This window comes from Pyxicephalus adspersus, chromosome 9, assembly GCF_032062135.1.
Source record: "Pyxicephalus adspersus chromosome 9, UCB_Pads_2.0, whole genome shotgun sequence".
Classification (NCBI taxonomy): Eukaryota; Metazoa; Chordata; class Amphibia; order Anura; family Pyxicephalidae; genus Pyxicephalus; species Pyxicephalus adspersus.
Window position 1 is genome coordinate 62,946,500 of NC_092866.1, and position 14,733 is coordinate 62,961,232.

Genomic DNA, 14,733 nt, shown 5'->3' on the forward strand with positions numbered 1-14,733 from the left:
GGGGGGCATTGGAGGAAGAAGTCCTGTTTGCACCTCTGGGGTGGGGGCAGTGGAGGAATAAGTCTTGTTTGCTCCTCTGGGGTGGGGGCAGTGGAGGAATAAGTCTTGTTTGCTCCTCTGGGATGGGGGGCAGTGGAGGAAGAAGTCTTGTTTGCTCCTCTGGGGCGGGGGGCCCATGGAGGCAGAAGTCCTGTTTGCCCCTCTGGGGTAGGAGCAGTGGAGGAAGAAGTCTTCTTTGCTCCTCTGGGGTGGGGGGCATTGGAGGAAGAAGTCTTCTTTGCTTCTTTGGGGCGGGGGGCCTTGGAGGAAGAAGTCTTTTTTGCTTCTCCGGGGCCATGGAGGATGATATCTTGTTTGCTCCTCTGGGGTTGGCTGCTGTGGAGGAGCCGTCTTGTTTTCTGCTCTGGGCCGGGGACTGTCAAGGAAATGTTCTGTAACCTTCTGTAGGAAAAAGATTGTGGAAGTATTGTAAACTCTGGTGAAGACATTGGTCTGTAACCTCTGTTTTAGGGCAGAAATGCTACCTGTTATTAAAAAACTTGTATTTTAAATATAGTTAGAGAAATTTATCCTTAGTTTTCTCTTTCCTCTGCAGTTATCACAAAACACAACATGGTGAGTAGGTGACGGGCTGTATTGGCCTCCAAGAAGGTTCACACCTCGGGTTCTTACTTTACCAGGACAACATCATTTAGGTAAGTGCCCTCAATAGCTAATGTCATTGTGTGCTCTATCCAGCAGGATAGTTGTATAACCTGCCTTCTGTATATTAACATGATACCTGTTCTGAGGTTATTGTGTCTCCAAACCCCGTCTCTACGGTTGTATAAGACAATCACAGTGTAACGCTTTCACTCTTCACATCTCTGATATTCCCTCTGACTGCAGATGTTCCAATGGCTGACCAAAGAATGGATATCTCGTCAACTATGAACGACTTCATGTCTCCGGGACCCACCGACCTCATTACCAGTTCCCTCAGTACAGGTGGCATGGAGTGTAACCGCAAGAGGAAAGGGAGTTTGACAGATTACCAGTAAGTAGTCTAATGATCTATTAATATTATTACACAGTATGTATATAGCGCCAACATATTACACAGTGCTGTATAAAGTCCATAGTCATGTCACTATCTGTCCCTCAAAGGGCTCACAATCTAATGTCCCTACCATAGCCATATGTCATTACCACAGTCTAAGGTCAGTTTTGGGGGAAGCCAATTAATCTAACTGCATATCTGCAGATTCATGTAGCTTTGTTTTATTAGAAACCTATAGCAGACAATGGTGGACATCCGCCCTAGCCAGTGACATTACTCTTCTTGCACCAAGGGTGTTTGGCCAGCTTTGATTAACAAGGGCAGACATAGCAAAATATCAGATAACATTCACTTATATCTGGAGACAACCTAATCAATAAATCAAAAAGTTGCCCACTGGAGATATCAATCTTTTTTTTTTTTTTTTTTAGTGGATGGTTAGCTAGAGCAAAACAGTTTGTCTTTTTATTATACAGTCCTAAATATAGATTTAAAAAACCTCAATTGTTGGCTAACCATACATTCTTCATGGATCCAGAAGTTTGTGGACATTTGACCATCACAACAATTTGAAGATACTATATTCCAAAACCAAAGCCATTGAAATACAATTGCACATAGTTAGAAACAAATATTTGCCTAAAATGTAACTGTACCCTTCCCTGGGAAAAAAAAAAACCCACACCCACAGTAATTTGGAGGGTGACCAGATACTTTTGGCCATATAGTGTACTATCCTTCAAACATTAAAACCCAAGCTTTCTCATAGGGGTTGCAAATGACAGACAAATATAGATAGTGACGTAGGAGGAGGAGTGGACCCTGCCCCGAAGAGCTTACAATCTAGGTGGGGGTAAAATATGGCTTATAGTTTGACAAAACCAGCACTATTCCAAGAAATTTATTTGAAGCTCGGTGGAAAGAAGCTGTAGGCAGGTAGTGGCCCTGGTATTGTAACTCAACTTTTCACTAACCACCCAGCTAATTTTTGGGTGTTTATTGAAAAATGCTGGGTGGTACACCCAGCTAGAAGGGGCTAGAGAAAGCACTGCAAGAGGCATGTCTGTTCTCAGTGTAGTTTGTATATTTCTTCCAAATCCCTGCAGTAGTCCACAATAAAACGTTTGTCTTGTGCAGGAGCTTCTGTAGGGTGACTGGTCTGGTATCGGCCTATTTTGCAGTTTTGCACAGGCGTCCTGTAGTGAGTGGGCCTGCTCAGTCCTCTGCACAGCTCTTATCTCTACACAAATTATATATACCACACTAATGTGACCACTGCTATTTTGACATGGTGACGACTGACTTTTCTAAGACATTTGGTGCACACAAAGTGGATTTATATCCTTTATGGCTTTTGAGAAATATTTGTGTGCCCAGAGTTTAGCAGTGAGCATTTTTTTTATTTTTGTAGAACATGGGCAAAACTCTGTATTCCTTTGGAAAAAAATATATTCACTTCCAGCCTAGCTTCTTAATAAACAACTTAGTTTTTTGCCAGGATTTGTTTATATCCTCAGAGTCTTGGGTTCCCAATAAGCTGCTAGGCCAATCAGTCAGAAGGAAGATTTCAGAAGCCTCTGATAAAAGCAATTGTTCTCCAGCTGTAGGCGGCACAGGGCTCTCGTTCCGATGACCTTATTGCCCGTAAAGCTGAGTATGTTCAGTTAAAAACCAGTCAATAATGAAAAAATTGTGACAACACAAACTGTAACCTTATCGCCAATTAGAAATCATTTTTCTCTCTACATAGATGTGTCCAAATGATGGTCGGAGATGTTGCTTTCCACCGGCCACAGAGCCAACTTATTTTAACTGATCAAGTTTCCAGGGTTTCTATAGTAACCAAAATTGACTTTGTAGAATTTCTATGATTTTTAGAGAATCTACATTATTTTTGCCCTTATAATGGATGAGTACTTGGCCTTTGTTGCTCAGTGTTTGGTGACTTTTTTCATGTTTATATTTAAAGCTTAATTTTGTGAGATATAAGCACAGCCAGGCTTCCAGAATCAATTTCAAGCACAAAAAAGTTTGCGTTTGCAAAAGCCTGTACAGACTTTTATAGGTGTTTGCAAGTCTTTGGAGACACCTGGATGGCCAAACGACTACATGGAGCTTCTGAACAAACACTGGTAAAAACCTAAAGTTAGTAAAAGCCATTCGAAAAAAATAAAAGCGATCCATTCATTTTTTATTTATGCTATTGTTTAGCAAGGCTTTGCAATTGCTTATAAGAGCCTGAATTCAATGGTCTGAATGTGCCCGGAGTTTAACAACCTGACTGTTAGGCTATGTACACACGTTGGATGATTCTCGTTCAGTCATCATGGCTGTTATCAGATGAGAAACTGACGTGTGTACAGCGCTCCACCAGGACGAATCCATGAACGTCTGCAATAAAAGTGAAGAGGAGAGAGCTTAGCCAGGTGCCCTTTCGTCTTTTTCCTCCTCCCCTCTCCATAGAGTAATACTGCGCTGTATGTACAACACTCGTTCAGTCTTTTGTCATTGGAAAGGACCGTGAAAGATCCTTTCCTACAACAATTATTGAGCGTGTGTACGCAGCCTTGGGGTTGTGAAAATCTCAAGGTTGGACAAACTGCAACCCCTTTTCAGATGGAACAGATTTTATAGAAATACTATTAATATAATATATTGACCCCAAATTACGCTGTGCATTCCCTTTAGCACATACAAGCACTTGTGGTGCCCAGCACCAAAATAAGTGTGGTGCATGGGGTTGCTTCAATTGTGATTTTCATTTCTTTTGGAAAATCTCTGTGCAGAGATATACAAGGATGGTGTCTCCCAGTCTGTTACCAGTTTAGCGCACATTATATGTAAATGTCAAAGTGACATCACTATATGAAAAGTGCTGTATAATATGTCTGTGCTATATAAATTATAATGTATAAAGTTAATAATAATGCCAAATACTACCATAAATCACATGAACAAGAGACATCAGACATGCACATTAGATATTATAAACTGAAAAATAAACTTAATACTGCATCATAGTAGTTTGTGACGTACCAAAGAGAACTTAGGTGGTTTCAAGCTACTCTAAGCATTTTGTAGCAATACAGGCTGCCTATTAAAATTATGTTTTGTCATTTTTACATTCAGAATTATTTTTTCAAGTTAAAAAAAAAAAAATTCTAAAAAACACCTTTTGGTTTGTGCACCAATGTCTTTGGCAGTATCTCTCCAGAAGATACTAATGAATTTGCAGAAAGTTTATGGAATCATTTATGAACCAATATTATGGTTTTTACTGTTTTTTCCCTGCTTTTCTCATTGCGCACCTATTACCAACACAAATGGCCACTTAAAAGTATATCCAAAGCAAAATTCCTTCTGGACAGTCTTGAATGATTAAGAACCCTTTTACTGAACGCTGATTAAGAACCCTTTCACTGAACGCTGATTAAGAACCCTTTCACTGAATTACCGTATTTTTCGGACCATAAGACGCACTGGACCATAAGACGCACCAGTTTTTAGAGAAGGGAAATGAAGAAAAAAATATTCTGAAACAAATAGTGTCCTAAAATATTTTATGTGCATTAAAAACCAACAGCACAGTCAGGGGGGACGGGACAGCGGCTCGGGAGGATACCGGAGAGACGGCCCGGGCACAGAGGCTACATTTGGACCATAAGACGCAGGGACTTTTCCCCCCCACTTCTGGGGGGAAAAAAGTGCGTCTTATGGTCCGAAAAATACGGTATGTTATTTGTGTCCCATTTAACACATAAACACAACAGTAAGAGATATGGTAAATGTCTCCAAAGTGCCGAAAATCCCCTTTTGATTGTCACCAAACCAGGAGTCCACATTGAAAGATTTCCCTTCTATCCTTCACATTTTAAATTTTCCCAAAGTCTTGGTGGCTCGGTGGTTAGCACTCCAGCCTTTGTAGTACTGGGTCATAGGTTTGAATCCCGGCCAGGACACTATCTGCACGGAGATTGCAGGTGCTCTCTGTGTTTGCATTGGTTTCTTCAGGGTACTCTTGTTTCCTCCCACATCCCAAAAAACATGGTTAGGTTATTTGGCTTTCCCCCGAAATTGACCTTAGACTGTATTAGAGATTAACATACATAAATACATTAAGATATGACTATGGTAAGGACATTAGATTGTGAGCTTCTTTAAGGGACAGCTAGAGACATGACTATGGCGTAATATGTTGGCGCTATATAAATACTGTATAATAATAATAATAATTATATGGAATAATAATAAAAATTATCACCAGGACCAATAGGGTGAATCTCAACGAATGGGAGACAGAAATAAAAACTTATAATAAGGGCCGAACCCCTTAGCACTTCATAACAAGCAAAAAAGTTGGCTTTATGTACACTTATTTGTTTTCCTGCTACTTCTTTGAGCTGTTTAGTTAGACTGATAGAACATCCGCTGATATAATAAGCTCATTCACCCCTTTTTTGTATGCGTGTCATTTATGTTGGTAAATACATTGTTATAAATGATATGTGATATAACGTAATATCTTCTTCTTTTCATCCTTTAGGCTTGATGGCTTTTCGTTTGAGTAAGTATACAGAATTTTTTTTTTTTTTTTTTTTTTTTACTATAATCCTTTGCAACATGACCAGCACACTACAATGAACTTTTAAATGATCCTTGTTACATATTAATAATCAGGTTTCTCTGTCTTCATTCCCCATAAGATTCACTTTTCTCACTCATGATAAAAAATGTTTACCAGTGGTAAATGAAGTTTTTTCTTTTTTCCCTTTATTTTTGTCCGGTGATCCCTGCAGGAACAATTTTTTTTTGTGGTGACAATGCTTACTGATTGTACTGTACCTAGAGGGATTGTTGTCACCCAGAACTACAGAACATAACTCTATCTTCTCTATACCACTGCAAGGAGCTTCTGTAGTTAGTTAAATAACTGGAAATCTCATATGAGATTTTCTTTTTGGAAGCTATATTCCTACTGGAGGAAAGTTTTCAATCATTTCCTAACATGATGACAGACACCCTTTTACCAGTACACAGGTTGTCATGATAAAAAGAAGCGATGTAAAATATAACTTAACTGAAAGATAAATTTGGAAGTGATTCTGACCCTTCAGCAATTAAATGAAAGACCTTTTAATATTTATGGATTATAGTAACACATTTATGGTCTTGTTACCAGGACGGTGGGATTGTAGAGTGGTCACCACTCACCAGGCACTTTATATCAGCCGCTTGGTATCCAGTGGTGTTTGTAGGGTTTTTAGACTTGCATTTACAAATGTTTATAAAATCCTCTTTATAGGAGATGTTTTAGTTGTTTTTTATAGGAACTGTAGGAGTATAGAAAGCAAAAGCTTTCATAAGTTTCATTTCATTCGTACATTTCAAGTCATTTGTACATTTTCCTCATACAAAAACCTTACAAATTGTTTGTAAAAATGCTTCCAAAATGTTTAGCAGACATTTGAAAAATGTTCCCATAAAAAGCTTTTGAAGTAGTTTACGAGGGCACTCAGAATGAGACCATCATAAAGCACTGTAACCAAAAAAGAGAAGCTGCTTCTTTAATGTGATAAGTTGGGAGCTTTTAAGGTTAGAGATCAATGAAATGTTGCAGAACTAGTTTCTCAAGTTCTGCACAGCTATCTATGTGAGGGTGCTCCTACTGCAACACAAAATAAACAATTATGGCTTTGGCCCTTTGCTGAATGTTAGAAGCCCATTTGAATGGACAACCTTACTGCAGCACATAGAAAAAGGTGTATGGGCCCAGTGGTATTTTTATCGCTTGTTTTATGTTTCATTTTTTTTTTTTCGTGCCAAAATCAATTATAATTCTGAAATTTTGTGCAAGTGTATATTTAACTTTTTGTGATATTACAAATGGGATTAATATAAACTCCAAGCATTCAGTAAAACAATGGAACCTTAGTACTATTATTGCAACAATAATAACTATAATTACTATGTATCATTCGCTTTATTAGTGTTCTCTTGGCTCATCATTTTTAATAATCACAGGCTTTATAGTATGATTGAACATTTTGTTCTGAATAACTGATTTTTTTTTTTTTTTTTAAATAGCCATGGGGAAGGCATGGATACTGACAAGGATGATCCTCATGGAATGTGAGTAAATGGTGAAACCTGCTTATGGCTTATAATGCATTATGTGAACCATTATTGAATAGTAATTTGCTGTGCACACATTTGTGTGGTTGACTGTCTATTACCAGCCTCCATGTGTTGCCTGGAGCTGGGTCCAAACAATGGGCCTGATTTATTAAAGCTCTCTAAGACTGGAGAGGATACACTTTCATCAGTGAAGCTGGGTGATTCAGCAAACCTGGAATGGATCTGGCCTGGGATTTAAAACATTTGCTAGCAAATGACTTTGAAAAAATTCATTCCAGGCTTGCTTGATCACCAAGCTTCACTGATGAAAGTATATCCTCTCTAGCCTTGGTGAGCTTTAATAAATAGGCCCCAATATGTCTTCAAGCCAACCAGTGGTTATTGAGATGTAAAAGAAGAAGTTTATGATTTCTTAATTTACTGTAAACATGTATTTACTAACAGAAAGCACATTACTAAAACTGCACACTAATAGAAAACAGAAAGAAAGTTTACATAAAAGTTGCCCAAAGCCATTTTTGTATTTTTAACCAGCTGCTGCTACACTGCCTGTCTTTGCTGGCAATCCCAAGCTCTCAAAATGACAGCTGGGATTTGCTGTGTTAATGCAGAATCTTTTTTAGCTGCTACTGTCGGCAAACTTTTTGACACCGTTTTTGATTGTAAGATTGTAAGCTCTTCTGGTCCTCTCCTCCTGTGTCCCTGTCCGTATCTGTCTGTCATGGGCAGCACGGTGGCTCAGGGGTTAGCACTCCGGCCTTTGCAGCGCTAGGTCCCAGGTTCGATCCCCAGCCAGGACATTATCTGCATGGAGTTTGCAGGTTCTCCCCGTGTCTGCGTGGGTTTCCTCCGGGTACTCCGGTTTCCTCCCACATCCCAAAAACATGCAGTTAGGTTAATTGGCTTCTCCCTAACAATTGACCTTAGACTACATTAATCACATATTACTATGGTAGGGACGTTAGATTGTGAGCTCCTTTGAGGGACAGTTAGTGACCCGACTATGGACTTTGTACAGCGCTGCGTAATATGATGGCGCTATATAAATACTGTATAATAATAATAATAATAATAATAATTTGGAACCCCTATTTATTTTACAGCACTGCATAATATATGGGCACTATAAAAATCCTGTTTATTATTAATAATAATAATAATAATAATACATAATATTTATATAACACAAACCACAGCGCTCTACATTAAATAGGGGTTACAAATGACGGACAGATACAAACAATGACACAGGAGGAGGAGAGGGAGAGGACCCTGTCCCGAAGAGCTTACACTCTAAGAGGTGGGGAAGCGGCATTCAATAGGAGGGGGGATATTTAACCCCTATTTAATATATAGTGCTGCATAATTTGTTAGCACTATATAAATCCTGTTTATTATTATTATTATTATTATTATTATTATTAATAATAACAATAATTGTTACTTTGTATTTATTCTTTCATTTATGTGCAGATCAAAGGGACGAGCTGATCTGCTAATGTAAAGTAAACCTGATACTTTTGTTGATTGTCACTTTACAGTAGCAATTAAACATCTGAATTACATACAAAATAAAATCATTTTGGTAAGACAATATTATCGAAAGAAAGTCTGGGTCATCCTAAAAAATTATATATGTATGCCATTAATACCTGGAAATAACTAATGGTTGAATAAAAAAGGCCATGGCATGTAACAATTGCTTATCTCTCACACCTCTCACATCATAATGGTTTAAAAGATAAATATGGAAATTACAAAGAGAAAGCACAAAAGACGTTGTTTGTCTTTTTTTTTTTCCCTCTTAAGGCTCCATATAGCCCTATCTGAGCAGAACAGAGAAACAAGGAGTCAAATGTGTCATTATTATAGTGTGGAAACTTGAGCTTCAACTATTGAGCTCTGTAAACAGATTTTTCGGATAACAGTTAAGGTTACCCTTTTGACCTTAAAATTGGGCCTGAAGCTCCTCCCGTGCTATTTGCAGTAGTGTAATGCCACAACAAATTTACAGATCCAGACTGCATGTTGTATATTACAGTATGTGCAGTGTTTGATATCTATTGGCCTAAAAACTAAAAAGCATATTTAATTGTTTTTTATTATGGTAATGAATATAAGGAAAAAGCTTTACTAAAAAAAAAAAAATAGACTCTGTGTATCCCAAAATCAAGTAAACTGAGCAACCCAGGAAGGCAGGGTGACCGCTCTGCAATTGTTCTTAAAATTCATCACGCAGGCGGTAACATTTGCAAAGCATTATTAAGGAATTAAAGGCTTTTTCCAGTAGTTTCTAGGTAGAGTGCGTTTACCAGTGTTTGGATAATATCAAAATGTAATACTTTATTAACATGCTTGCAAGCAGTAGACATTGGATTCTACAGCGGTTACAGATATACCCTCTCTCTCTTTTTTTAGGTTGGAGTATCCCGAAGGTCGAATTAAAAATGCACGGTGAGTCATTATGCAAATACCAATTACCTAGCAAAGTTATTGCCGCTAATCCTTTCCATATAACCATATGCATTTTGTTTTATTAAAGCCCATTGTTCCTCTTAAGGAACACCATGTGACTTTTATTATATTAAAAGTATATATAAAGGTATTGTAAGGGTACCTATTGTACTGTTTTGTGGTAGTGGTGGTGGTGGGGGGGGAGGTTTCAAGGGGTGGCTGGGGTCATATTAATTCATTATTTGCAAGTTAATGCATTTGTTTGTCCTTTGTTTCAGGGAGGCGCACAGTCAGATTGAGAAGCGACGCAGGGATAAAATGAACAGCTTCATAGATGAGCTGGCATCTTTAGTACCCACATGTAACGCCATGTCGCGAAAGTTGGATAAGCTGACAGTACTGCGAATGGCAGTTCAGCATATGAAAACACTACGAGGTAGGTGGTTGTGCAACACACATGGAGTAAAAATCCACATTTGATATTCACTTAACTTTCATAGCATATCAATAGATGTTCCTGGATCAGATTAGTAGAGACTGGATCTGACTCTCTGTATCTCCTCTCCATTCCATACCTAAGTATATTTATATTTTGTTTCAATCGATCGATATACAATCGATTGTAACAATATGATTGTTACAAAGTACAAGGGGGCGCTCTTTGCATCTGGAGGAGAAGAAGTTTAATCTCCGGATAAGGAAGGAATTCTTCACTGTAAGGTCTGTGAAAATGTGGAACCGGCTCCCTCAGGAAGTAGTTTTAGCAAGTTCTATAGATCGCTGGATAATTTCTAGAAGCACAGACTATACCTGGGGATTAAAGCTTTAAAGTAAAGATAGCAGAGACTGTTGATCCAGGAAACATCTGATTATCTCATTGGATCAGGAAGGAATTTTTTCCCCCTGTTGGAGCAAATTGTACCAGGGGTTTATAAGGCTTTTTTGGCCTTCCTCTGGATCACCTATGTCCATAGGGTTTTTTGTCTAGGATATGTTTATTTCTCTAGTGGTTGAATTTGATGGACTTATGTCTTTTTTTTCAACCTGACTTCCTATGTAACTATGTAATAAAACGCCTTTCAAGTGGTGTCCCCCTCTGCTCAGAGTACTACTACGCAATATTCAGCCCTGAAAAGTTAGCTTTTACTGGTTAGAAAGTGAACAGTGTTAAAGCAGTCGGTCTCACTTGATGTTTCCTCTCCATTCACAGGTGCTGCAAATCCATACACAGAAGCAAACTACAAGCCTTCCTTCCTATCAGATGATGAATTAAAGCACTTGATTCTCAGGGTGAGCTGGTTTTATCCCAGATTTTGTCTTAGAGCTGCACACCAATGCAGAATGTTTCGGTGCTCTTGTGAAAATACAGACTTGCTTTATTAAGGCATTCTTACAGAGACCTTGGTCAATAATCAAATTAGGAACTTGTAAATATCGGGTAGGCAGGAAAAAGAAAAGAGAAATACTTCAAAACTTGCTTGACTTTTCCTGGCAATGGCAAAGGAATTTTAGTAAACAAACTTTTTGAAATGTTCGGATATTGAAAACTTTTACCTGTATTCCCAGCCAGTTACAGCCACTTATTTGGAAGGAGAGGTTTTTTCATGGAGTCAATGGATGGTATATGGTCACGTAAAGGAAATGATATAACGCTGGCAATGGTGAGTCACAGGGTGTAGGCATATGACATGCCCAGCAAAGTATGTCTATAACTTTGGCTGCTGTCTTTTTCTTTTTTGTCGCCTGGTATTCCTTCATCCCACACATATTTTCTTGTTTAAAGGGGTATCCCAAATTGGATATAAAACAAAGCATCGCAGACAATACAGGGGCCATAGTTTTTCTGACTTTGTTTTTTTATCTTTGGCATTGCTTGGATAAACCAAGCCAACACACACAGCCAGTTTTCTGCCAGACACCTAACCTTGAGCTCTTTCATTCTAAAGACTAGGAATTCCCAACTCCACCTATTGGTATCTCTGCAGCCTGATGTACACCTCTGAATCCTAAACAAAACTATTCACCACTTTCTTTTACTCCGCTGCAGAAGATTTCAAAGCTGAACTCCAGGCTCAGTAAAAGATTTCCCTAGCAGTGGGTCTAGCCATGCACTGTAAAGGTTAAATACTTGTGCATGTCTTGGGTTGATTGAAAAAGTATTTCACTCTGTCACACTTCTGTGTGACCGGTCCCTTGCAGCTTGTTCCATAAACCCATCTGGGCTGCGGTCGCAGGCACGGATGCCATTCCCCACAATACAAAACAAATAGTTCTGCATTCTAAAGCAAGGGAAGCCAAATGCCTGTCCACAGTACCAATTGTGGAAAGTAAAAAAATGAGAAGCACATCTCCTGCCATGGGAATGCGGAGTAACTTTAAAAGAGATACTGGACCTTAAAAGCACTTAACCCTTGCAAAGTGGAGCCATCCTGTCTGCATGTAAAGGTTTTTAGTAAACCTGGATTCAGCTTAATACAGAGACAAGGATAATCAGGAGTGCCAATATTTGTAGAATGTGTATATATGACAAAGGAAGTTTTCCAGCTATTTAGTCTAAAGTACAAAAAGTGCCACATCCCTAAATATAAATATTCAAAAAAAGCCACAAGATTAATTGGGACGTTGGGGCATGTACTTTGGATAAATGTACCATTTAGTTTACAAAAAATAGAACAAATATACTTTTTGACATGATACAAAAGTAGTTAAAACCATAGATATATTGTGACATACAAAGTTCATACTTCGTCTCAATGAACATCGACGCGTTTCACGGAAGCTATATGTCCGCTTCTTCAGGATACAAATGAAACTTTAGCCTGGATAATCCTTAAAGCGTATGGAGCTTCCTCAGATATGAAATTGGAGTCAAACAGTAACGGACATTGGAAACAACAGCCAAGCAGCAAAACAAACTGCTAATCCATAGGTTTGTAGGTTGCCTCCTAATCGGACAACCAAAGACTCCTTTTACTTATGTTCTATCTCACAGGTATTGGCTTTCAATGGATCACCCAAAACCCCCACTGCTAACAAAAGTTTGGGGGATCCATGGAAAGCAAATGGAAGATAAGAAATCAAAGGCATTTGGTTGTCTGATTTGGAGGCATATTACAAACCTATGGGTTAGCTGTTTGTTTTGCTGCTTGGCTGTTGTTCCTCATGTTCTCTGTTGCTGTTTAATGCCAATTTTAGATCTGAGGAAGCTCCATACACTTTAAGGATTATCCAGGCCAAGTCTCATTTGTATCCTGAAGAAGTTGACATGTAGCTTCTGCGAAACAGGTCAATGTTCATTGAGACGAAGTATGAACTTGTATATCACAATATATGTATGGTTTTAACTATTTATATGTTGTTAATTCTGTAATAAAGTGTATGTGTGTGTGTGTGTGTGTGTGTGTGTATGTATATGTATATATATATATATATATATATATAATTTTTTTTTTGTAAACTAAATGGTACATTTATCTGTGTGTGTGTGTGTGTGTGTGTGTATGTATATGTATATATATATATATATATATATATAATTTTTTTTTTGTAAACTAAATGGTACATTTATCCAGAGTATGCGCCTCAAAAGTCCCAAATATTCTTGTTGCTTTTTTGAATAGTTTGTTTATTGTGACTCTAAATATATACATTTATATATCAGGATATTAGCACAGGTAAATTACCAGTTCACTTTTTTCATTGCTGCCTCGATTGCAATAACTTTATCGGTATCCAAAGTCTGTGACAAATGTTTTTATTTGGTCGAGTAAAAGTTCATTTTAAAATGTCAGATGAGTTATTACAATTAAAATTCAGCCTTGTACACTTCCTAAACCTGCTGCACCCCCTTTTCCAATCACTTCCCTGCTATATTATTCTAGTTTCTTCTGTTTCCCCAACATTGCCCAGCTCCTCCACAGCAACACTTCCACCCCTTCCCTTGCTCTGTGGTGCAGACTGTACTCTCTGTGCTTTAATCTGCACCTGTCCGCTCTATTTCTGTGACACTTATCTTCTCTTTGGCTCTTTGGTTCAGACGGTGGGTGCCCCATTATCACCATCAACTCCTCCACTGTGACTTTATCTTCCCCTGGTTGTATGGTGCAGGCTGTGCCTCACTATTTCAGCTCCTCTGGGTTCCCAGCTGCATGCTGTGCATTGTCATCTGCATCACTTTTTTTTTTTTTTTTTTTTTAGGTACATAATGTTCTTGATTGATAAAATCAATTTTACACTTTTGCTGGCAAAAATTGGTTAGATACAGCGAATGCAGTGCAGAAAGTGGTAGAGAATATTAAGGCTGGGTTTTGTCAGCCCTACAGGTTAATATAAATGTTTTTTTTTACATATTAAATTCTGTTAACATAAAATATAGTAAAACAAGTTATTTCTGTTTTTTTTTTTTTGGCTTTTGCAGGCAGCGGATGGATTCCTCTTCGTGGTGGGCTGTGACCGTGGAAAAATCCTATTTGTGTCAGAATCAGTTTTCAAAATTCTCAATTATAGTCAGGTATGAGCCAATGTCTTCAATGTGTCTCTATGTCAGCATGTTATAAATTTACATACAAAATCAGGTTGAAAAAAAGACATAAATCGATCAAGTTCAACCACTAGGGAAATAAACATATCCCAGAGGAAGGCAAAAAAAAAACCCGGGTACAATTTGTTCCAACAGGGGAAGAAGTTCCTTCCTGATCCCATGAGGCAATCGGATGTTCCCTGGATCAGCAGTCTCTGTTATCTTTACTTTAAAGCCTTAATCCCCAATTATATTCTGTGCTTCTAGAAATCATCCAGCTTTTTCCTAAAGCAATCTATAGTAGTTGCTGAAACTACTTACTGAGAGAGCCGATTCCAGATTTTCACAGATCTTACAGTGAAGAATCCCTTCCTTATCCGGAGCTTAAACTTCTTTTCCTCCAAATGCAAAGTGCGCCCCCTTGTGCTTTGTAATGGCCTTATAGTGAATAATTAGGAAAAGAGTTCTTTATATGGACCATTTATATATTTATACAGGGTGATCATATCCCCCCTTATACGTCTCTTCTCAAGGGAGAATAGATTCAGTTCAGCTAATCTCTCCTCATAGCTGAGCTCCTCCATTC

General features: G+C 38.2%; 1 protein-coding gene across 1 annotated transcript in view; it reads left to right on the plus strand.

Annotated features, from left to right (window-relative positions):
- The window catches only part of BMAL1 (basic helix-loop-helix ARNT like 1), a gene marked incomplete in the record, with an annotated part of 40,028 nt that overhangs the window by 17,550 nt on the left and 7,745 nt on the right, over positions 1–14,733 (plus strand). The window contains 8 exon segments of the mRNA XM_072422299.1: positions 596–695; positions 889–1,036; positions 5,583–5,603; positions 7,124–7,168; positions 9,593–9,628; positions 9,907–10,064; positions 10,839–10,918; positions 14,046–14,138. Of these exon segments, the coding sequence (XP_072278400.1) occupies positions 897–1,036; positions 5,583–5,603; positions 7,124–7,168; positions 9,593–9,628; positions 9,907–10,064; positions 10,839–10,918; positions 14,046–14,138 (573 nt within the window).